At 35.2% G+C, this 26,815-nt stretch overlaps 1 protein-coding gene across 1 annotated transcript in view; it reads right to left on the bottom strand.

Moving 5' to 3' along the window:
• Window positions 1-261: 261 nt before the first annotated feature.
• Window positions 262-26,815, bottom strand: part of Aldh (Aldehyde dehydrogenase) — a 41,612-nt gene continuing 15,058 nt past the window's right edge. Inside the window, exons 3-10 of the mRNA XM_089641621.1 lie at window positions 24,633-24,729; window positions 22,586-22,754; window positions 10,498-10,749; window positions 8,347-8,526; window positions 7,115-7,233; window positions 6,406-6,570; window positions 1,162-1,296; window positions 262-930 (exon numbers count right to left, since the gene is read on the bottom strand). Of these exons, the coding sequence (XP_089497747.1) occupies window positions 760-930; window positions 1,162-1,296; window positions 6,406-6,570; window positions 7,115-7,233; window positions 8,347-8,526; window positions 10,498-10,749; window positions 22,586-22,754; window positions 24,633-24,729 (1,288 nt within the window). The 3' untranslated portion in view covers window positions 262-759. The remainder of the gene's footprint in view (window positions 931-1,161; window positions 1,297-6,405; window positions 6,571-7,114; window positions 7,234-8,346; window positions 8,527-10,497; window positions 10,750-22,585; window positions 22,755-24,632; window positions 24,730-26,815) is intronic.

Genomic DNA, 26,815 nt, shown 5'->3' with positions numbered 1-26,815 from the left:
AACCTTAGGGAACTTACTGCGCCGGGTCTGGTTATTTCAATGTGCGCTCTTCGGTGGTCAACATACAACTGATTTCATAGTTTATTCAAAGCATTCTCGAACCCTCTTGAGGCCAAAAATATGGTCACATGGTTTGTCTCCAGCTCGTCAAAATGATGTGTAGATTTCATCCTGGGGCAAGTCAATCAATTTGGAGTTCTACTGGCATTTTGCATTTAGTTACCTAGATGTTCTATAGGTGAAATAAATAAAATACAAATCAATGTGAATAAATTCCTCTTTATATGCTCTTATATACTAGTTGATGTATAAAAATGGTTTATCATATGACTAAGTGTGTATACAATGTTCTTGTAATGTGCGCACAATTTATTATCAAGAAACAACTTTTTATTTATTTTCGTATAACCATAATAAGTATGATGATGAAATATTTAATAAAAAATAATTATAAGTAATTCAAAATGAAAAAAAGTGGCAGGCTTAAACTAAAAATAATTATAATTGGTCTTTTTCATTTCCTATAAGATACATTAGTAAAAACAAAAACTATTTAACATCAATGTGTTTTTGCCGATGTGTTATGTTATGTTATGGCACACCAATCAAATTTGTTTTCAGATTAATTTAACCTTTACAGTGCTGGCCTTTTCAACGGAATTTCAGTGTATCTGTTTTAGTATTTATGCGACATCTGCCTGTGGGGATGGATCACATATGTGAAAGCTGCGTAGATAAGGTTAACGAATGGGTAAGTTTTTACGAGTTCTTCTGAGACACTTTGGTGATGACAGTCTTGATTTCGGTATAGGCGCGGATGCCGTACGGTCCATTCTCCCTTCCGTGTCCGGACAGTTTGTAGCCCCCGAAAGGCAGTTGGGGGGCAAATACGTTATAGCAGTTAATCCAGACAGTTCCAGCTTGAAGACCCTGAAAAATAATTGATTTGGTTATTGGTACTGAACCAGGCAACTACTCAATAAGGTTAAAAACTCCCTGAGGGAGCAACTAGCAATATATGCGGGAAAGGCAGATCTACCTATAATTTGAGTGAATACTGCGTTTTTAAAAATTAATTCAAAAGATATAGCAGTTTAAAACAAAATCTATTTTTTCGAGCTGGACTTTCGCCTCCGTAAAGTGTGGTAATTAATGAATTACCTGAGTCATATAGTTAGCTCTGTCAATATCCTTGGTGAAAACGGCTGCGGCCAGTCCATATTCTGAATCATTGGCTCTGTGGAGAACTTCTTCCATCGAAGAGAACTTCAGAATCTGTTGTACTGGACCGAAAATCTGCACAAAAGACCAACACATTAAACTCGTAGTTTCGTCACGTGTAAAGAGAGACCCCCAAAAAAACTCTTTTCGATGTGTGCAAATTTTACAGACAAATAGCTGTTATTTACCCCCTAATTTATACCACAAAATTGACTCCAAATGAGATTTACTATAATATAAATACCAGTTTCCTGCCTATACTACGAGATTCTGGACACAATATTATATATGTGTGGATAAAATAATAATAGAGTGTATAAATCTTAAGAACATATTTTATATAATTTCGGTACCTACAGAAAAATAGGCATAGAAAAATAGCAGTACGTTCCAGAGTAATAGATACTCTCAGTATCAAATTGCTTGAAATGGTTTTAGCCATGTTTAGTGACCAGTTCTGAATAGCCAGATACTTCCCAACCTTTCTCTTTCCTTCCCTACTACCTTCAGCCTCACAATATACCCAATTGAGGATGCCATAGTCTCACTGGTTTTGGACTGTTGGGCGGTTCAATACTAATAATGATTGAATTGGTTTTTGGGTGTTTTTGAAGAGTGGGTGTTGCAATGTTGAGTTTCTTAATCTCTAAATGAAATGCTGTCGAACTTGGAGTTAAAATTTTAGAGTTTCAGCTCTCGTGTAGAAGAATAGTGTCTACACATGCCCTCTGTCCCGACGGTCCCAACACACTTCGTTCCAAAACATGGGCCGAAATGTATGTGTAATATGTCAATGTGAAAATCAGTCCGAAAGGCCAGTTCACCCGTCAGTTCGCCTGCTGAGCAACTACATGTACACGGATGCTTTCTTACTTTTTTTTTGTTTATGGCTTTTTATCGACTGATTTGAGTTTATGAATAATTAAAAGCAAAGAATTAATATAACTACCATTATACACTAACAGAAATTAATAATTGGGCATAATATGATGAGCTTGTGGAGTTTTGTAAAGGAATAAATGTATTTCCATCTTAATTTTCTGTGAGAACCGGGACTTTTTAGCTAAAATCCTTTCTAAGTCTAAGCAACAACTTCATAAGCTGAAATTTTCACAATTCATACGAAAGAAATTCATATAATCTTTTGGTTAGTTATGGCGCAATTCTTTTAAAATTGGTAAATACTTCTGAAGTAGTAATAGTGTTTGCGAAAAGTTATATTTTAAATTATTTACAATACACAACATCATTCTTACTTTACGCTACATAATATAATATGCTTTCTATATAATTAATTTTATTTTTATTTAATAATTTAAAAGAAAGACGAACATTCCTGGATTACGAATAACCTTAAAGCCCAACTACACTACTCGCGAAGTTGACCGAATACGATAGTGTGGGCACGAACTTCACTTCGCTTCGGGCAACTTTGCTTCGCTTCGCCCGACTTCCGATTGTTGTCGGTAAATGCGCCCGAGTCAAAGGACTGGACTGAGTTACTCGCGAAGTTGCACGAGTGTGTGGGCACGCACTTCGAACTTCGGCTAACTTCGTCGAGGACTTCGTCGAAGCGTCGAAGCGAGTAGTGTAGCTGACGCTTGACAATATTTGAAAATCTCTTTAGGGTAAATTATAGGGAGTTTACATCTATAAAATAATGACAACATTACTTTTACCCACATTCTTGTGAGACTGGTATCATTGTAAACCTGCGCGCGATACCTCGCGCGGCAAAAAATTCATTCTGTCTCCAGCGGTCTAGCCGTCGTTTAAGCCCTAAATCTCCTCTAGCGTACGCGATCTGTTTTTGTTCATAAAATTATTGTAACTTGAGTTTTGTTAAAATAAAAACTTAATTGGTAATATCCGAATTCTCATTATTGCACACTGAGAGTAATCACTTCACCTTGGATTCTGCGGATTGGAGAACCACAGAATCATTAAGCCAACAACCCATTTAAATTGGTGATAATCACAATCCTCCAAATCTCCTACTACCACCACAGTAAGCGGGAAATGTTGCTTGTGTTTTGATGGAGGACTTAGGCAGCCGAGGAATTGAACACACTACGCGATGTCAACTCAGCCACCGATTGGTCGTCGATTGGATTTACATTTACAATTGAATGAATGTAACTGTAAAATAAATACTATGCGACGGATTCAACAGCTAGGAAACAAATACTACGATGTTGTTGATATATTTAGTACATCAATTTCAATATATAAGCATACCCTATTGAAGTTTTTTTCATCAAGTGGTGGAATATTTTAATAAAGGTATTTAATTTGATTTGACTAACACATAATAATTTTGTCAACTGAAACAGAAAAAAATATTTTGGATTTTTTATATTTTGTGCCTGCATGCTGTGTAGATCAAGTTCAGTGACATTTTGACTTTATATTTATTTTTCTGCAATTGTTTTAAATAGTCGTTTCCTGCACTATTTTCATGTATAATTTCGTAAATATTTTTTATATACAGGGTGTCCGGAAACTCGTAGTACAAGCGGGAAACTGGTGAATCTACATCACATTTGGAGTCGATTTTGTAGTATATTTTTTATTTATTTGAGCTTTCGTTATCGAGTAAATCGAGTTTGAAGTTGATTTTTTTTTTTTTTTTTTTTAATCAAATTCTTATAAATTATTACTGAAGATCAAAGTACCCAACTAATTAAAACTATTTGAAAGTAAAAAAAATGAAGAAACTCGGATATGAAGCATTATTTTGAAATCACCCTTCATTTAACCCGGTGTAATCATAAAATATTTCTGCTCTGCAGGGTTAAAACATCTGTTATTCAACCCTAAACACCAGAAAAAACTTTAACCCTAAAATAGCCAAAAAATATTTTTTTTTGGTTTTTTTTTTTTTTTGAAAATGCTCAAATCAAAAAACTTTATGTTTTTTTGGGTTCCCCATGTGGTGTAGATTCTCCAGATTCCCGCTTGTACTACGAGTTTCCGGACACCGTGTATATGTATGTAAAAGCCTTAATAGGCGTGAAATAAATAAATAAACGAAAGAAATAAATAGTAATAAATATGTACATAAGTTCTTCAATAATTTAGTTTAAATTCACTTTGTGGCATCATTGTATTTAAAGAAAATAAATCACTTTGTAACCACCTTTTTTTTTTTTGAGTATCGGGTACAGAAATAAGAACATAAACATATGTTCGGATAGCCAGGCGGCCTTAATGGCACTGGAAAGTAACCGATGCGACTCCAGACTGGTGATGGAATGCAGGACTATCCTTATAGAACTGGCGACCATCAATAAAGTAACCCTGCTCTGGGTACCAGGACATAAAGGTATTGAGGGCAACGAGCGGGCTGACGAACTAGCAAGGAAAGGTGCGAAAGCACCACTTGCAGGATCTGAGCCGGCCGTAGGAGTAGCAGCTTGCCACACCAAACTACATATCAAGAGGTGGGTCAAATCCCAACACTGGAAGGAATGGAAGAAGGCACCCGGAATGAGGCAATCTAAAGTACTCATAAACGGACCGGACCCTAACCGAACCAGGCAACTACTCGATATGGACAGAAACTCACTGAGGGAACTGGTAGGACTATTAACGGGACACTGCCATCTCAGGAGACACATGCAACTGTTGGGAGTGGAAAACACCAACATCTGTAGGAAATGTGAAGAGGAGGAAGAGACTCCAATTCACCTATGGTGCCAATGTCCCGCTCTGCTGGGAATAAGGCTCAGATACCTGGGAAGACACAGTGTGGAACCAGAAGACATCGCCACATATCCAATGACAGCCCTGGTGAACTTCATAAAAGGGACCGGGTTACTGGCAAGGGAATGAGGTAAAATGGGAGATAGTACAATGGGCCTATAACCTAAGTGCTTGCGGGGAACGTAAGTAAACCGCCATCGACTAAAAAAAAAAAAAACCACCTTTTTTTATAAAATTTTTCAAAATAATAATAATGTGCTTGTAACTTCATTGATAATATGTTAATTAACTAATAATATCGACGGCCTTCGTGGTCGAGGGGTTAGGCCCTCGACTAGCAATCCAGAGGTCATATGTTCAAATCCCGGCATGTGCAAGTTAATTTATTTGTGTTATTCATTTAAAATAATAAAATATATCGAGCCTTTCCCGGCAGAAGATCGTAAGCATTAGACGATTTTCATTTTTTTATTGAATCCACGTAAAACGCATCCGCACGGACTGACAAAATATCGCATGAAATGCTGCAACCGAAGTCATAATAAATCCATTTTACAATTAATTATGATTTTATCATATGATACGATGTATGATTTTTTCTTTAATTTTTTGGCGAAACAAAGTATCGTAGCTTTATATAAAAGAGACATTAAAATGCGTCACGAGCATGTAAAAAAAAAATAGAAATAAAAGCAGTAAGAAGTAAAAAATAACTTTCGACGGAATTCAGAAATATTAAAAATATACATGGTGTTCGGAAACTTGTGGTAAATGCCTGTAAAACTGTTCAAACATATTCATACCATCTTTTTCCGCCATCTGTTACAAAAGTAACGAGACTTAAGGCGCCCAGTCTGCAAAATTTATATATCTTTAGTTGTTCACCACGCCTATCACGGGTGCTTAGTTGACAGCTGATCCATCAAATCTTTTTTGATAAAGCGATTCGATCAATCGTTGGTTTATGATCGGATCAAAGTGATTCGATCTATCACAATCAACCCAAAACTACCTCATGCTTTGCAATCAGTGGCGGCTTGTAATGGGTGGTTGGAAATTTTGGGAGTGCGTTGCTCCAACGCTCCTTAGAGCTAGCCACCACTGTTTGCAATGTCCATATCTTCTTTTACATCAACGAAGCCACATGGTTTGATGAAGTAGCAATCTGAAAGTAGCATAGTTTTAGTAGCAAAAAGTTGATCAAGTTTCATCAATTTGATGAAAGTACATTAGATCTCGTAAACTGTACCTCTGGCTTTGCAATGTCCATATCATTGGTTTGATGAAGTAGCATTCTAATGAAGTGGATCAATATGATGAACATACATTAGATGTGATAAACTGTACCTCATGCTTTGCAATGCCTATATCGTCTTAAACACCAGCGAAGAAAGTTGGCTCGATGAAATAGGAATCAAATGAAGATGAGTAAGTTTCATCAATACGATAAATACATAATAGATGTGTGATGAACTGTACCTCTTGCTTGGCAATGTCCATGTCGTCTTGTACATCGGCGAAGACAGTTGGCTCGATGAAGTAGCCTTTCTCGCCCCACATGTTGCCTCCTGCCACCACCTTGGCACCCTGATCCTTGCCGCTCTTGATGAGAGACACAATTTTGTCACGCTGGTCTACATCGATCTACAGCAAAAAGAAACACAATGCTACATAATCGTGTTAATGAACATCACAATAAAACTGAAGTATTTAAATACTTACACAAAGGTGGAAGTTATATTTAACTGTCTGGAATCTAGGTACAGAGAGACTATGATGCTGCATAATATCTTAATTGGATATCATTAGCATAATGTCATTATATCATATTGGATATCCAAATATATATAGTTATACCAAAGACATATTATGTACTACAAATGGGTAACTTCGAAATAAACTTTTACAAGTTGCACACAAAACCATACCTTTATTTCCTCGCCCATGTATTCCACAAACATAAAATATGTTTTTGTGGCAAACTTGTTCTCTTATATATCCCACAAGCGTGTGCGGCTAGTGATGGGTAAATTCTCAGGAAATTATTTTTGGGAAGAATTAGTGGGAATTTTCATCTGAATGGTTAAATCCCCAGACTAACTATCAGATTATCTCCTAATTTCTCCGAAATTCCATTGGAGCACGCTGAGGACAGAACATATACATAACATGTCACACGGCATCATACCTGTGGCCCCTGCTCGGTGTGGAAGTCAAAGGGGTCTCCGACCTTCCTCTTCTGAGCTCTCGCAGCACTCTTCTCCACAAACTCATCGTAGATTGTGTCCTGGACAAATGTCCTGGAACCTACAAATACAATCTTTAGATTTAATATAAACACAATTTGAAGCTTACTTTATAGAAACACACACTAACCCTTTTGGAATAAAAACAGAAGAAGAAGAAGAAGAAGATAATACTATTAAATCTAAATGAAACATGAAACAGAACAAGACAAAGAAAAATAAAAAAGATTATGGTCACAACTAGTAATCTAATCCAGGATCTCTTGTTTTACCGGGACATGTTTCTTAAACCACTTGACCATTGGGAACTATTTATTAAGCATCATACTCATACTCTAGGAGTCCAGAAGTGGAAGGTCTATCGAAAAAAAATGAATATGAAATGATAATACATATTGCTAATGCGTAGTGAATATTATAAAAATGCCAATGTATGTAATTAATTTTCCGGTACTCGCATATTCTGAAGCCGGCAGTAAAATATTGTTTAATTTAAGATTATTTATCTAATTATTTACACATTTAACTAATTAATTTTTTTCTTTTCCTTTTGAAAGATCTTTTCCTATTAAAGTTTTTAAATCATTAACTCCAACCTCAGTCTGTTGTTTATAAGTACTGCTTGTGTTGCACTCGCAAAACCACTGACAAAAATTATAACTTTTCGTTTCAAAATATCATTTAACCACTCAGAACATTAGAACGTCAAAAGACGTAAATATGATAATAGCGGTAAGCTGTGCAAAAAATGTATGTTTACAATAAAATATGAATAAAAAACAAAACACATTTTGTAAAACAAAATTATTTGTAAAAATTATTGCACTATAAACTGTCAATGTCGAAGCGCCAAAAATTGATTCAATAGTACATGTATCTAAATCGCTTGGATACTTATAACGCTATATTGGTACACTGCACCCGTTAACAATATACAAATATTATATATTAATATATAATTAGTTGCAAGATGATATTGTTAACTTGGAATTTGAAATATGACGCCTAATAAATAAGTCCCAACGGTAAAGTGGTTTAAGACGCCTGTCCCGGTAAAATAAGAGATCCTGGGTTCGATTCCTAGATGCGATATTGATATACATATTACATTGATGGGTATAACCTTTAAAGTAAGTTAAAGAAAAAGTTGTTCCTGAATAAATAAAAAGCTCACCGGCACAGCAGCACTGTCCCATGTTGAAGAACAGTCCGAAGTGGGCCTGTTCCACGGCATGGTCCACGTCCACATCTCCAAATACGATGTTGGGGGATTTGCCGCCCAGTTCCAGAGTGATCCTCTTCAGCCCAGTTGTGGCTGACCCCTTCTGGATGAGCTTCCCCACTTCCGTCGATCCTGGAGAGAAGAAAAGACCCTTTTAATATAAGTGGTTCCGTCACAAACAGAACTTTGAAGAAAAGTGTTAAAAAACTGTGAACAATGAAGAGAATGTCCAGTCGGTGGCTGAGTTACCATCGCGTTTGAGTCCCACCCAGGCCTGGTGTGGTCAATTCCTCGGCTGGCTAAGTCCTCCATCACAACACAAGCAACATTTTCCGCAGTATGTAGAAGGAGATTTTCAAATATTGTCAGGTAATTTGTAACCCAGGAATGTTTACCTTTCTTTTAAAACAAGTTTTTTCTGCTTACCGGCTTATGTATAAGAAACGCCTAGAATATTTCATATTGGAAACATTTAATAAACACCGTGACAAATTTATTTTCAAAATTATAAATAACCACGTAGAATCTTCCCTCTTGGCCTCAAAATCAATAACAATCACTGTTTACTAAAAATCCCGAACATTCTATATTCCTTTCCAAAAAACCAACTTAACCTTCTCCTAACCTCTCGTGCGAATGTGTCGACTATAATATGTATATGACACCCAGTGTGTAGTGGCAGTATTCTGGACATATTTAGCGATAGCCCCCACTAAATTTCTTAAATCTCTTGTTTTACATACTTACCCCCTCACTAATAAAAGTGTTTTAAATTTTACACAACTTTTGAACAACCATTATAACAAGTAATCTAACTGAACCTAACTTACCCTATTATTTTATAGTATTCTGTTTGGTCACTGTTCTCTTTTATCCAATTACCGCGGAGAGTGTTGAGCCACATAAGTCTAAAATAAAACTACAAAGAAAAGACCCACAGATATCAAATATAAGTTTTGATTTTAGACAACTTTTTGGTATAAAAATAGCATAGATTCTATAACTCCATTCGATTTTTTTTGTTTGCGCTGGTGGCAATAAGGTTGAAATTGCACTTTGCCACATCAGTTTTGATTTAAGAAAACAAAAAGTCACCTTTTTGGTGTGTCACCATGCTTTTTGCATGTTTTATTTTATTTTATGACACTGAGGCACGATAATTATTAAAAATGTTTTCAGATCGTAATTTTCAAATCAAAAGCAAATCCGAAAAAGATTTGTTAAAAATTCTCTAAATGATAGTGAAAACCCTATCGAAATCCGTTGCATAGTTTAGAAGAACTAAGCGCACTAATAGACAGACGCAAATAGCGACTTCGTTTTACAATATTTAGAGATATAAAAATTCAGCTTGCATATGTGTGCTCGCAAAACTCTAAAAATAGTACCGATATTGCTGAAAAGTTTGTTTTTATTAGTGCCAGGAGTATTTAGTATTTAGAAAGTGGATTGAATGCTAGAAGGGGCGCCAAAGTAATACTTAACACAATATCTCTGCACCAGAGTGCGATACGGAATGGAATTAAAGTCGATGTAATGGAGTTTTTTAACAGTAACATTGTGGTATACAGTAGTGGAAGGTGGAAGATGTTTGGAGACGCTCGAGAAAAACATTAGCAATAGCGAAACATTACGGGGTCCACTAGTATAAACATAAAACCAACGAAACATGTATAGGAATTCTCGAGTAAATAAATATAAATATAACAGGGTAGATACAAATTAAAAAAGAATCTTTTAAATCTAAGTACCCGCCATTTAAAAAAAAAATTTAATCAAGTTACATAGTGTGATTTTTGACAGGTAACAATATTATACCTAGATTACATGCAGTTGACAATAATTTTGCAGAAATTTTAAATGTATTCAACGGAATTGAATACAGTTACAAGAAGGCTATAGTAACATTCCTCAATAATATTAATAACTCATAAGCATAATACTATTCTTCTGTATTGATTTTCTATATAACTAATAGCAAACTTTTATTTCTTGTTAGTGTTGCACTAAACTGTTATGTATATCAAATGTTTGTAAAAGCCCGTATATAAATAAATAAATATAATTTCCTCTAACGTTCTAGGGGTTGTCAAAATGAATTACCTGTAAATGCCACCTTATCGACGTGCTTGTTGTGCAGTATGGCCTGGCCAGCGGTGCCGTAGCCCGGGACCACGTTCAGCACACCTGGCGGGAAGCCGGCCTCCTTGGCCAGCTGCGCCAGGTAGAGGGCGGTGAGGGAGGTCTGCTCGGCCGGTTTCAGCACCACCGTGTTGCCGGCGGCCAGCGCGGGGCCCAGCTTCCACACCGCCATCAGCAGCGGGAAGTTCCACGGGATGATGGCTCCGCAAACGCCTGGAAAGAATAATTACCTAATAAAGAATACTACAGTTCACTACCTTTACCCTATACTTATATTTACAGTGTAAATATAAAACGGCGCATAAGGCTGGAATAGTGACAACTTCACATATTACAACGGTGTAGGTACGGTTAAAATAGCGCCAAACCTAGCTAAAGCACAGCTTACCTTTACCAACACTGAAACAGGGCGTAAGAATCGGTTCCATGATAACTCAACACAGTGACAATTTAACACAGCTTTAAAAAGTGATAAGTCATTAGAAACGATGAAAAAAAAAATTAAACCTAACCTAACCTACTTAACCCAGTTAATAAAGTTTTTGTTTCATCACTTTCCATGACTTTATATAACTTTTTAAAAATGTGATGAATTATCATTTTGATGATTTATCCGGTCACCGTAAGAATCTAATAAGTAAGATGGTTAGGGTGTAAATCAGTGATCGCCCCATGCTAACACAAGATTACCAAATCTGGATGATGAACGAGAGAATACGTTCCAGAGTGTGAGAAACTTGACGATCCGACATCTAACCAACACTTTTCTTAGATAAGTCGTAACTGAGGTGGCTTAGTCACGTATTAAGAATTCCAGAAGACCAAATTCAACTGAAAATTCTGAGTGTATAGGGAGTATGGCTACTAGATACTACCCTACTGTATCTATCTATCCTACTGACTTTCTCTTGGACATCCTCGGAATGATCAGGTCAGAAGGGATGTGCATATTGTATCACATTTCTTCAAACTGATTCATAAATGGTCCGAAAACGGAAAACGTCATTTAAAAAAAATAAAAATTTACATTAACTCCACACAGGAGGCCATGGGGAAAACAATTTTCCCAGGGTCTATCTCATCTTTGGGGATGCTGTGTGGAGGGTCTTTTTGCGTAAAAGGATGAAGTGAACCTGGGTCTTGAAGAATCACGCTGCAGGAGGAAACACAGACCCCCTTGAGGTGATTTTGCACAAAACCGGCGCTATACCAATTATTATTATTATTATTATGAAATCATGGAGAGCATGTTCCCGATAGTTAGCTTTGTCGCCGACAGTATAGACTGTATTATCTTCACAATCTGCAGGGTTAACTTGCGAATGGTCATGCCAGTGGAGAGAGTAAACTTGATCTTTTTTTTTATGGAGCGGAGACGGTTTACATATAGTTCCCGTGAGCACTTAGGCTACAGCAGTGGTTCTTGACCTTTTTGGAGGTACCGAACCCCGCCAGTTACATATGCGCATTCACCGAACCCCTCCTAATTTGAAAAATAAAATTGGATTTTTACAAATTCAAAACATGGTATATATTTATATACAGGGTGTCCGGAAACTCGTAGTACAAGCGGGAAACTGGTGAATCTACATCACATTTGGAGTCGATTTTGTAGTATATTTTTTTTTTATTTGAGCTTTCGTTATCGAGTTTGAAGTTGATTTTTTTTTTTTAATTTTTTTTTTTTTTTAATCAAATTCTTATAAATTATTACTGAAGATCAAAGTACCCAACTAATTAAAACTATTTGAAAGTAAAACAAATGAAGAAACTCGGATTTGAAGCATTATTTTGAAATCACCCTTCATTTAACCCGGTGTAATCATAAAATATTTCTGCTCTGCAGGGTTAAAACATCTGTTATTCAACCCCTTAACACCAGAAAAAACTTAAACCCTAAAATAGCCGAAAAATATTTTTTTTTTGGTTTTTTTTTTTTTTTTTTGAAAATGCTCAAAACAAAAAAATTTATGTTTTTTTGGGTTCCCCATGTGGTGTAGATTCTCCAGTTTCCCGCTTGTACTACGAGTTTCCGGACACCGTGTATAGGTGTACAAAATTGTATCAAAACATTAAATTTAAATGGTTAAACCAAAACATGAAACATATTAATTATTATTTACTTTAAATCAGTGTGACTTCGGCTGTTGCCTTTCAGAAACCAATTCAGAAATTCGCAGCTTTACCTTGGCAAGTGCCACTCTCGTGTCATTTTCACAACAAAGTCTCCTTCGTTTTTATATCCAGCATCTTCGAAAAGGATTGCTCGCAAAGATATGTTGTAACAAACGGTATAAAAATCTCCAGAGCTTTCTTAGCAATAACAGGGTATGTTTGAATTTGTTGACACCAAAACGTTTTTTTTATTATTTATTAACTTTCAAAAATACATTTTATTACTATTAAGTCCCGTTAAACTGATTGATATCAGTTTGTCAACGGGTTCTTTTAACAATTAGTTGAGAGCGATGTTGTTCTGAAGAGTTGCTATTGAACCTGGCTCTGCTGAATTTCAATGATTTCATCAAATATAAATTGGGGGTCTTGACCTCCACCGAACCCCCGAGACTGACTCACCGAACCCCTGGGGTTCGATCGAACCCAGGTTAAGAACCACTGGGCTGTAGGCTCATTGTGTTATCTCCCATTTTACCTTATTCCTTTAACCGTCGCCCGGTCCCTTTTATAAAGTTCACCAGGGTTGTCATTGGACAATGTGTCTTCCCAGGTCTCATCTCTCCTCTCCAATCCCCCTTGGTTCCCTGAAGGCCCCATGGTGGAAGAGTCCATTCCCCCTCGGTTCCCTGAAGGTCCCACGAGGGAAGAGGCCTTCGTCTCTTCTCTTCATTTCTCCTTGGTTCCCTAAAGGCCCCACGATGGAAAAGGACTTTGTCTCTCCTCTCCACTCCTCCTTGGTTCCCTAAAGGCCCCCTGATGAAAGAGGACTTTGTCTCTCCACTCCTCCTAGGTTCCCTAAAGGACCCACGATGGAAGAGGGTTTCGTCTCTCCTCTCCACTCCTCCTTGGTTCCCTGTAGGCATCGCGACGGAGGAGTCTACTTTTCCTTGGTTCCCTGATGGCCCCACGGCGTAGGAGTCCACTCCCCCTCGGTTTCCTGAAGGCCCCACGAGGGAAGAGGTTCTAGTCTTTCCTCTCCACTCCTCCTTGGTTCCCTGAAGGCCCCACGACAGAAGAGTCCACTCCCCCTTGGTTCCCTAAAGGCCCTGCGAGGGAAGAGGGTCACATCTCCACACCTCCTTGGTTCCCTGAAGGCCCCAAGAGGGAAGAGGGAGTTTTCGAATGGTCCAATTTTCATCCCACGAGTATCTAGGGAAATAGAAGGTCTACTCCAGCAGAGCCCCGAGTGCTTGCTGGGGTAAGGTCTAAATACTCCGAGTTGCGACCCTGTTTCTCGGAGGCACCGTTTGTGACACTGTTCCCCAGGTCATTCAGCCTGAACACGGTAGCTCACACCTTAGATTGGGATGGTTATTGCTGGTTGTGATTCCACTCCCTGAGCGATGGTTTCGCCACACTCCCTACGCTATATCTGGAGATCTTAGAACAACTTCAGATATTGATACATTTAATATCAACGAAGCAGAATTTAGATGGCAAGCTTTGAAAGTCACAGAGTTGTTTAACATGTACAGATTCATCACTTCATTTTACATCTGATTATAATCATAAAATATTTGATTTCAATATTCCAGAAGAAGCAAGAAGAGCCAAGCCGAAGCAAAAAGAGGCATGGAGAAGTAAGGAAGGGGAGAAGAAGAGGGGAGCCAAGAAGAGATAGAAGAGCCAAGAGAAGTCAAGAAGAACCACGAAAAGCGAGAGGAAGCCAAAAGAAGCACGAAAAGTCAAGAAGAGACGAGAAGAAGCAAGAAAGGGGGGAGAAGATGCAAGAAGGGTCAAGAAGAACCAAAAGGAGACAAGAAGAGCCAAAAAGAGACAAGAAGAGCCAAGAAGTACCAGAAGAGCCAAGAAGAGACAAGAAGGGGCGAAAAGATGAAAGAAGTGTCAAGGCGAACCAAGAAAAACCATAAAGAGCCAAAAAGAGACAAGAAGAAGGATGACATAAGAAAAACCAATAATGCACAATCAATTCCTTTATTCCTGCCCATCCTAAAAAAGGATTATTAGGTTGCCATGTATACAGAGCATGTGTTCCAAGTCCTAACAAATCAGTGCGCCCTGGTATACCGGTCTCGCCGGGACAGGAGCGCTCCTGGCTGGGGTGGTACATTTGTATCATATTTCATTGGAAACATTCAACATTCTGGTATTTTCTGTATTTTTAGTTTTCATGCGAGGTGTGAGAAGGGTAATAATAATGTTAATACTTTAACATTTTAAATTTTAGAAATATGTCTTTATTAAATTTTGTACATTATGTAGTTGAAATGATAAATTACAAGATTAATGGGTATGTATGTTTTTAAATTAACTGAATGAATAAATTTAAAAAGAATTACTAATCCCAAAAAATGTTCTTTGAATCGTTTCATTTTAAAAACAATATCAAACATTTATTTCAGCCCAGAAAAAAAAAAACATTACGTCTACGACGGAATAACATAACATGTTATTTTTAACTTTTTATTTATTGTATCGAGAAATATTATGAGATAAAACATTAGCATCCGAGGCGAATCTCTGGCGAATGTGAATTAGTTTATTATGTTAATGTCACCTCCGTGCCAATAGTAAACAACTTTCAAAGAAAATTTACATTGGATGATACATTTCGTATTATAGCTTTCCGTCTAGCAAACAGATATCAAATAAACTGAAAAACGGGAAGTATTAATTTTTGGAGGTGACTCATTATTTTTCTTCTACTTCAGTATATGTACTCAAGGAGTGTATTGATAAAGGTTATCAAAAGAGTGTTTGCACATTACCTACAATTTTTCTTGACAGGTGATTCAGCAACATTTTTTGCTGTCATTTGTTAAATTTGAGTTACAGAGCATTTTTATTTACAATCGTACATAATGAAGTTGACAGCCCTGATTTACCGCAGCTAATTAATTTTAATGTGCCGGCCAGAAATACAAGAATATCACTACCTTACTACTGTAACAACACTGCAACTGCCGCACAATTCAACAGTTCGCTACATAGAATCCAGAACTTGGGCAATACGTATGGACATTTAATAGATGTATGGAATATATCGCTGTCACAATATAGATATGTACTCACAAACCATTTATCTAAGGCTGATACAGGTACTCCATAAGAAGTTCTTTCGTAAATTTATTAACTACATCGGCGAAAATATTATACATATCTCTACCAACTGTCCTATTTATTTTAGTTATTAAATTTATGATTAAAAAAATATATATAAACCCTTACAAGCTGTAATATCATAAATTTATTTTACTAACATTTCTTTTTTTTCCTCTTTTCACAAGTTCAAAATTATATACACATTATGGATTTATTAACATTATATCATAGGAAATTAGGTTTCCGTCTTGTGATATATATGTAATCATCATCTCTACTAGAAATATATTTTATACTTTATATTTTATACCTACCGTTAAGCATCTATCTACACATATATTTATCTATTTTATCATTGTATTGAGTACAGGATCTCACTATTAGCTTTTTTATTTACATTTATTATGATCTTAAATTCTATGGTGTATTAAGTTGATGTTATAAACGCTCATAAGTTCTGTTTATTATTAACACAATTCTAATTTAGAACTTTTCAACTTGCATTTACTCTGTACCAATAAGGTATAGGTAACGCAACGAAAGAAGGAAGCAATAAAAATGCTTAGAATTGATGTATTGGTCTATCTGTGTGAACGTCAAGCGCCGCCCACTAACGCGATAAGGCTCTCTGTCTTGCTTACGCTCACTTATTGTAACTAGTTAGAAGAGAGGCAAGTTTTAACAATACCGTTACGGGGTATACTTACGGGGTGTCCTATTCATTCAGTTCGTAATTTGATTTAAACATACGTGCACCTACATATCGCAAGTGAAATAATTACCAATTTTTGAATTTGAAATAATAAATAGTTTTCATCATTTTTAATTCGAATTAGTAGATTTACAGAGTGTTTTTAAAGTGTGCAAGTGAATATTTATTACGACATCATGGAGTCCTGTTACAAAACGGGACGTGGCAAATCACTGAATGGACAAAGTCGTGAAATTTTATTCCGCGTGTTTAATTATTTTATGCATAATATAAAAAACGGTGGTCAATTTTTAAGCATGACTGACTTATATGATTTGACGTCTAAGGCAACTGGAGTATCGCAGACTAGTATTCGACGTATCGTAACTGGAGTGGCAAAGGAAGCAGAAACACAACCGTCATCATCGTCAACTCAACGACCAACCTTCAGCACACCAGGGAAGAAACGACGCAGACTATCAACCAAATCAGATGTAGATGATTTCGATAAGGAAGTTATTAGAAGATGTGTGTATGATTTTCATTTAGTTCATAAGTCTTTGCCAACGATGAAAAAGATTCATAGAGTTCTGAAAGGGGACATCGACTACGCAGGGTGTATAACTACGTTAAGGAAAGTTGTTCACAATTTGGGTTTTCGATGGAGAAAAACAGAAACAAACCGAAAGTTGCTTATTGAAAAAAATGATATCCGACTTAAACGTACCACATATCTCACTAAATTAGAAGAATATAGGAATGACGGACGTCCAATTGTGTATTCTGATGAAACATACATTCATAGTACACATAAATTCCAATTGCCGTAATTTCCGTGAATTAGGGTAATTATCGATGGAAGTTTGTTATGTACAGCATTCTTACATAAATGACTAAGAATTGTTAGCAATACCATTGTCTTTTTTAAGAATACCTACCCATTTGAATTCAATCCTGAAAATTATCACATTAGTTTAGAAAAAAAATGATAAACTTCAATATTTCAATAACGATGTCGTAAAACAAAATAAGTTTTATGTGACCGACTTCAACACGCTTTGGCTTAGAGTTCTCAATTGTGAAATAATCATCAATTGTTTTTTTTTTCAATCTTAAATCGAAACACGCTGTATGTAAGTTTTGCATCTGTGTGAGTACTGTGATGAAGCCAACTTAACTTGCGAGACCTATACAACAAACAGGATCTCTATTTACTTTGTTATTTGCTCATGTTTCTTATACTGTAAGTATCATATGTAAAAGCCGAAGTATATAAATTATATATAAATATAATGTATATATGTCAACTCGGTCGGTGGCCGAGTTGACATCGCGCTTGGGTCCCACTCGGGTGTAGTGTGTTCAATTCCTCGACTAGCTATGTCCTCCAACACAACACAAGCAACATTTTCAGCCTACTGTGGTGGTAGTAGGAGATTTTCAAATATTTTCAGGTTATTCGTAACTCGGGAATGTTTGTCTTTCTTAAAAAAAAAAAAAAATTATATAAATAAATTTAAAAGCTAACACACTTATAAAACGAGGTGAAAAATTGTAAATACATACTCCATTTGACCATATAGTATTAATATATAACGTTGGTATCTTTTTCTATTGATACAGATAGATAACACATAATGTCTGATCCTACCGACTGAGCCACATGTAATTTATTTATAATATTACGTATTTATATAATGAATTAGGATGGCAGAATAACAGTCAATAAACTGTAATTCACACAGCTCGAGTAATAGGTGATGAAGAAGAGATAAACAATAGTTAAAAAGGCTTTCAAAAAACCTAATGGCATCAATCTATGTATGCAATGTAATATTTTAAAGAAATTGATCAATTGCGCCGATCATCGATGTATCAACTCTAGATACGGCGTGTCTTACAAATTCAGTTGAATAATTCGGCCCACCAATAATGACTAATTCCACAACCAAACTCTCCACCTGATTCGGTTGCCTCGCTTCGAATTACTGGAAAGGAACTAAGCAACTGCAAGCGGCATTTCGCACCATTTGCGGTTGATTTGTTCCTTTCCCATAAGTTAAGGTTTAGTTCTGCAGTTCAGCTCGCGTATGTATACGTAGCGTAATATCTTGGGAGACAAATTTGCTCCTTGCAGACCAACAAAAAGTAAAAAGCTAAATAATGCACTTTCTTTTTGATAAATATTTTCGTAACCCACTTTTTGAAACTAATAATTTTGATTTCAATGTCATTTTTAACATCCTCATGCCCTTTCTAGACTTTGTAGGTCGATGGCTTCGATAGATTCTTTATAGTGACAATGACATCGAAAATGCTTTATTGATAGACACTTGAAATAATTTAAGCAAACAATGGTCAGACTTTTGTATCATGAAGAAACAAGTCCACATTGCATTTCTTCATTCAATGGCGGCAATAGTGTTACATCAGTAGAAATATGATTGTATCTTTCCAATGCATAGGAATATTCCCATAATTCTTATACAGTGAGCAAATAAAACTTACTTTACTTTCTTTTATAAATGCTTTGACACTGAAAGTGCCCCAAGCTTCAGATTCACTAACATCTTGTTCAAATTCATATATTTGAATTGAGTTTTGTATATTTTTAACATATTCTATATTAGGTTGTTTAAATGTCAAAACTCTTGTTTTTATTGATGTTTACACACGTCTTCCATGGATATAGATCAGACAACATAGAAGCTCAACGCTGCCACTCTTCACTCTCGGTAAATCCCACATGCTGAAGTTACTACACAATACCCACGGAGACCTTGTATAATTCAATTTCTGAATTTTGATATCTGGCTATGTTAGTATGGATAGTAGTAGATTTGAGTAGGTAACTGATAAACACTCACCATGTAAAAAGAATAATTGTTTGAACAAGAGCAGTTATCTTGACGGAAAATCTCAGGGAAGAAAACATTTCAACATAATTATATTAACATTAATAAGAATTTATTCCAGAATAAAATTTATATCTATATCTAATCATAATACAAATAAACCGATCATAGGAAATTACATAGGAAGGTGTTGCAAGTGATGGATTATTGAATTACAGATAAACGGTAATAAGCCACAAACTGTACACGTGGCTAGTTTAAATAAGCCCCAAGTGTTTTAGTATACTTTTTTGGTATCTGGGTTATAATTAAAAAGGTTTTCATAACTTTATTCTGTATTATTTGTAGGTCGTTTAATATGACTTACAACTACGGCCTACACTAGAGATTTACGAGTAACATACATACTTACTTGTGTTGGTAGGATGGGCTATTCTACCAAATACACCAATTATTTATTGGGATAATTTTTTGTATGAAACACAAAATCAGCATGGTTTCGGCTAATAAAACATTCCACTAATATTTTTCTGTTTTACGCTGCGGCCAACAGGTTAAACAGTTTTCTCACTGTTGCCGAATATTAGGTTTATGGAGGTACCTTTTGATTTTCAGGTACTCATGTGTGACATAATAGAAAAGACGATATAATGATATAAAAGACGATAAACGGTATAAAAGACGATATAATCTGGAAAATCGTAAAAGATATTACTTACTCCTATCCGAAAAAAGACTCAAACATCAAAGAACTGTCAATAAATGGAAAAAATACCCTAACAAAGAATGAACCTAGTAAAATAGCAAATTTCATTAACTCACAATTTGCAAAAGTTGGCTCTACCCTGGCTGAAAAAATTCTTCTAAAAATCAGAAGACTCTCTAGCCAAACTATGCTCTACCATACAACCAAATCATACGTTTAATGTCCATAAAGTAAGTACTAAGGAAATCTCGGATCTCATTATTTCTCTCAAACCAAATTGCGCGGTGGGACCAGATAACCTTTCTAATCATATACTGATTAATCTGCGAGAATATATACTTATACCTCTTCAACATATTTTCAACCAAAGTTTTAGCCTCGGCATTGTCCCCGATCACCTAAAAATAGGTTGTATTACTCCAATACATAAATCGGGAGACAAAACTATGATTTTAAATTACAGACCTATCACTTTGCTAAATTCACTATCCAAACTACTAGAAAAAACTATGAAAAAAGATTGCTCGCATACCTTGATAAACACAAACTGATCTCAAACAGCCAATTCGGGTTTCGAGCGAAAATGGGAACAGAAGACGCCTTATCGGAACTAACTATTTACATAGTCAAAAACTTAGATGGCGAGTCAAAGGTGGTAGGGGCTTTCTTAGACCTAGCAAAAGCTTTCGACACCATCTCACATAAATTACTATAACAAAAACTCAAAAATATCGGCACCGGTCCACCACTAAAATGGTCATCAACTACACTGAAAATAGACAACAAATATTAAAAATCAATAAACACGAAAGTGACAAAGTATTTAACAGGTATGGATTACCGCAAGGCAGCGTCTTGGGTCCCATACTTTTTCTCATCTACATAAATAGTCTAACTGAGATAAACCTTGGAAAAATAGAGTACAAAGTAATCAGTTGCGCAAATGACAATGTAATTTTATTCAAAGCACAATCATGGGAAAAGGTCTACAAAAACACAGAAGGAGGGATGATTGAAATAAATAAATGGCTAATGAATAATCTTCTTACACTCAATATTTCTAAAACAAAATACCTGACTTTTAGTAAAACAAAAGCTGGTCAGCCAGATAGTCGCCCACAATTTCATCTTCACCCCTGCACCTTTTATTCCACAAACAACACACGCTGTACTTGTGACAAAATAGATTATGCGGATAATATCAAATATCTCAGCTTAACTGTTGACCTTAATCTAAAATGGGATCTCCAAATTAACCTAATAACAAAAAAAATCCGGAAACTATCATACATCTTCAAAACAATACGAAATATTATGTCATTAAATCAGCTAAAAAATATGTACTTTGCACTTTGTCAAAGTATTCTAATGTATGGTATTTCAGTATGGGGAGTAGCAGCAGACACTCATCTCAAATCCCTTAAAATTAATCATAAATCAATAATTTCGATTTATGTTTAGAAAGCCTTATCAACATCCGACAGAACAGCTAATGATTGAAAATAACTTATTAGACATAAATAAACTGTTCATAAAGAAGATCATCTACAAAAACTGCATAAAAAAATTACCATCACATAACTCACTCGCAAAACACGAGAGCAATTACACACAAACAATTACAAGTACCGTATATCAAATCAAATTTCGCTAAAAGACATGAATCTTACCTGGCTCCTCACATATTCAACATGTTCCTAACCCAAACTAAAACTTACGTCTTACCAAATAATTTGAATTGGGTGTTCAAAAGATTTGTAAACTGGTTGATGGTAAAAGAAAGAACTGATATTAGAAATACTCTAAACATCTAATGCATTTTACAAACCATACTGCACACAAATTCTAACAAAATTACAAAAATTTTACAATTAATTATAATACGAAATACTCATTTCATATTTTTATACATAATTTTTCAACACATATAGTACTACACTTATTTTTCTATTACTCATTTTTTTACTACTATTTTTCTTATTATTTTTATTTTACTATTTTTTACTAAACATTTGGTTTATATATAAATTATTAATTACCAGCCTCAGAACAGACTTTGTCTAGTGAGGAGGGCAATGAAAAAAAAACATCCGTACAGAACCAACCTTAAATAAACGCCCGGGTTGCCGGCACTGAAACTTTGAATGAGTTTTACAAGGATGTGAGGACTTGTCATTTGGTGGAACATATGCTAAAATGAGACTCGATGGTTCAACTTGATGTTTCGTGGCTAAAATGGCACTACGTGACCCAACGGATTCATTAAATTATCAAACAATAATTTATTGTAAAAATGAATGCTTGAACTTGAAATATAAAGTCCAACTTTATTACTTGACCAATGAAGACAAAATAAATTATGATTGAATCAGAAAACATATTTTATTTTTCTGAAGCAACAAACGGAACTACAGCAGAATTTTGAGCTCTGGTGTCATGAAAATTCCACAACTTTTTCCATCTGCAATTTTTGGTAAAAAAAAATATTTTAACTCGCAATGTTGTCTATCGTGAGCTATGGCGCTTTCAAATACCTATTTAATGATATGAACTCACCAACAGGCTCCAACCTTGTGTATCCCATATAGTCTCCGTCGATGGGTACGGTGATGCCATGGTGCTTATCTGCCCATCCGGCGTGGTATCTCAGGTTGGCAACACTAGCGTTCACGTCCACCTGGTGGGAGATGACGTAGGGTTTGCCGTTGTCCAATGTCTCCAAGCTCTGAAAGATAACATTGCAATGATAATCTAATGGATAATTAAATAAAAAATTTAATAAAATACATTTCGCAACGAAATATCTACAATATTGTACCTACCATAGGCTACTTTTTAACTTCATTATTATTAACCCCTCAAGCTAACTTGTTCGCTTTTGGGAACAGCTCATATAGTCTCACTTACTGCCATGCTGACAAATATGAGGAAACACCACGCTTTATATTCAAATCTAAAAGTAAACGACAAAATTGCTAAAATGTACGCCTCTATGAAACCAAAGGTTCCGACAGCAATTCGAAAAAAAATTATGAAACTTTGTGATTATTATTATACTAATCATTTTTATATGACACGACAAAAGGCTAATGTGATGTTAATAAAATCTGAAATCTTTTTTTCTTTATCAGTAATAATAGTAACCTAAGGTAAGCCATTTAAAAAAAATGTACGTTCAAAATTTTATAACTTATTTCATAAGCCCCCATAGATACAAGCCCTGCTTATTTATGGGGGTACGCCGAATACATATATTATGTATTTAATAATGGTTTTATATTTATTCGTAATTCGTGTATTATTCGTGTTCATCACCTTCCAAAAACAGTTTTCAGATACATTCAGAAATATCCCGTTAATTTGGATTTTATTGTCAAGCAGAAATACAGAATATGAAATATATTAAATATAATGGAGTTCATAAATTCTTAGAGAATGAAATGAGTTTTAATAACAACTTCTCATTACCATAAAGTAGAGATAATAATTTATTTTGACTGAGCCACGTTTGCAAGTGATTGCGTGATGACAACAACTAGGTACTTTGAAAGATAACGAGAGGTGAGTTTTCAGTAAGCATTCTTCAAATATTAAATAAGCAATTGGAATAAAAACATTTTTATTTTCACTCCGCTGTACATTCGCCAAATAGTTGCGTTTATAACATTCTTATGCTTATTTAAAAACAGAAAAAAAACGTGAAACTTACTCTATAACGAAAACATACATAACTTTCGTAAAGTAAACCACGAAATTCGTAAAAGCTACTTTGCAAAATGTTAAAACTTGACTTTCGTAAAAATCTACAAAGTATCACAATTTTCGTTAAGATTATAATTGGTTTCAAGACGCCTTCAAAAGTGATATAAACTCAATATATAAACCTAATCTAAGTAACGTATTTAACCTAGTTTTTGTTTCATCACTTTACATTACTTTCTAGGTATAACTTTTTAAAAGTGTGTTGAATTGCCATATTGATGAGTTATCCGGTCACAGATTAGACATGCAATGCATAAATTGTAGATGTGTTCAACTGCAAGGAATATAGTTACAAGAAGGCTATAATAACACTCAGTAATAATTACAATGAAGGTTAGTTAATACTTATATATCTAATAATTTTACTTTTGATTACTGTTCCATTAAATTATTATGTAGATAAATGTTTATAAAAGCCCATATGGGCGTATAATATGTTTAAATAACTAGAATCATAACACTTGCAATGCAAAAATAAACCTCAATATTCGTAAAACTTAAAGTACGAACCGTAAAAACCTCGACCTTCGTAACAATTTTAGTTAAAAACTCAGGCTTTCGTATCTAATGCGTAAATTACGAAAAAATATCGAAATTAATCTTTAATAATTACTTATAATCAGGTACTTACTAAATTTAATTCAAACTTATAGATCGGTACCATGTAAATCGCTCAACTTTCTTTAAAACACTTATATTGAAAAAGTAGTAACTCAGTAATTATTTGTATATTATTTAAATTGAATAGGGGCGGATTGGCTCTGACAGAATCATGGTGACATCTTGTAAGAAAAGGATTCTCACTAGGCTCTTTTACCAAAGTCGTGAATAATAAACTTACGGCCAAATAGTCCTGATCCCGTACACAAAGATCAGCTAATTTGTTGAGAAGCCTCCCTCTTGCTGAAGCATCCATTCGACGCCATTCTGACCCGAATCTAGTAAAAATATGGAACATAAATAAAATGGAGGTAGAAAATATAATGGCCCTGTTCACATTAGAAGTAAAAAAAAACTCCCGGCGTCTTTTTTGTAAAGCTTGTCTAATGATCGAGACCATAGACATGACGAGGCGGAGATTGAATGTTATTGGGCACTTTTATAATTCCTACGGTTATGGCAGGAATAAAGCATAAAACGTACGTCCTTTATCGCGATAATTTCAGCTGTTGAAAATGAGACAAACAATATACGTATGTCTGCTTCCCCTAAAGGAAAAAATTAATAATTTTCATAATATAATTTATAATCATAATATGGTTTGCGTTGCAGTTGCCTCTCCGTAGCCGCAGGAATTATAAAAGCCCCGAATGGCTGAAAAATAGCACAATCAGAACGCAGTCATAAAAAAGTGTTGCCAATTATTGACATTGTTGCCCAATCGTCACAAAATATCATTTACTATAAAAAACGCCGGGAGCTTCTCTTATTTTCAATGTAAACAAGGCATACTGCATGGTGGGAATAGGTTAGTTAGATCAAACAGTTCACAACAGAAAAAGTGTGGTCGACATTATTTCCACGGCACTTTTTATTGGCTATAAAAAGACGGCGGGAGTTTTTTTTCCTTACAATGTTCCTGATGACAACCGTGATAGAGTTTAATTAAAATATATCACTGTTAAATGCATTGTTGCCATAACAAAGTGGATGTCTTCGAACAAACTAAGTCTAAGTCCATCCAAAACAGAAGTTCTCTGGAGAGAAACAAAAAAGCGCCAGTCAATATTAGACAAATTTCCTCTCATTACTTCAGGGCCTTCTGGCTGCAACATCATCCCTAAAAATGGAACTAAACTCCTAGGTGTTCATCTAGATCAGTGTTTTTCAATCTTTTTGAATACGCGACCCCTTTACAGGTTAAAAAATTCTGGCAACCCCATTTGGCCATAGATACCGACAAAAAGTTATTAATTTAAATAAGTTAATTATTTTCTCTATTTTAGTACCTATATTCATTATTACGGCCTACACTCTGCAAGGAAGCCGCGAGAGCTTTGATATTAAGTAGGAGGTAAGTTGGTAAGACTGTGTGCGACTTCGACTTGGACGCCCCAAAGTGTTAACGTGTTTTGGATGAAAAGAAAAGAAGAGTTTCCAGAACTGGCAAGGGAGGCTCTAAAATTATTAGTGCCATTTGCCACTTTATAATTATGTGAACCGACATTCTCTTCAATGGTGGACATTAAAACTAAAAAGAGAAACAGACTTAACTTATAAAATGATTTGATTATTAACATATCAAAAATAGCACAACCTTCTCACAGAAATAGTGTTTTTATTGTAGTTAGAACCTCGCCTTTTTCCTTTTGCCGGCGACCCACAGATTGAAAAACACTGATCTAGATCATGGGTGGCCAACCTTTTCAGCAGCCGTGCCAGATTTTAGAAATGATATTTCCTACCGGGCCGTACAATTAAATTTCTTTTATTATTCAAAGCCAACAAGAAATACATTGTTTTTTTAATAAGATATAACTAAAATGCGAATAAAAAATATTTATTAGATTAGAGTTAGGCAATACAAAAAAGTAATAATAAAAATAAACAAAATATAATAAATTTTAGTGAGACGTCTGATGTTGTTTGTCAGAACTAAGTACATCAATGTTGATAACGATTGATGTTGTTGCTACACGCAAAAAGTTTTCCAAATGTTCATTAGTGATTCGTGTTCTTATTTGAGATTCAATATGCTTCATTCGACTAAAAAGCTGTTCACACGTGTAAGTGTTTCCAAATAGCGAAATCATCGATAGAGCATGTTTGTAGAATGCACGATATTTCTCCTTGTCTAAGGACGGGTTGTTTCGGAGAATTTGAACAATTCATCAAATTTCAACGTTCATTTTCGGGTTCTGTGAAAGTCCTATTCAAGTTCTGTTATTATATCATTGTAGGCTAGTTGCTTGACAAAATTGAAATAAAAACAGAACTTGAAAAAATCTTTCACCGAACTTGAAAATGGACGTTGAAATTTGATGAATTGTTCAAATTCTCCGAAACAACCCGTCCTAAATGTGT

Source organism: Hesperophylax consimilis, chromosome 2, assembly GCF_061612785.1.
Source record: "Hesperophylax consimilis isolate HC1 chromosome 2, BYU_Hcon_1.0, whole genome shotgun sequence".
NCBI classification, from domain to species: domain Eukaryota; kingdom Metazoa; phylum Arthropoda; class Insecta; order Trichoptera; family Limnephilidae; genus Hesperophylax; species Hesperophylax consimilis.
The sequence above is the reverse complement of the archived record's forward strand: the minus strand, read 5'-3'. Positions and strand labels throughout refer to the sequence as shown.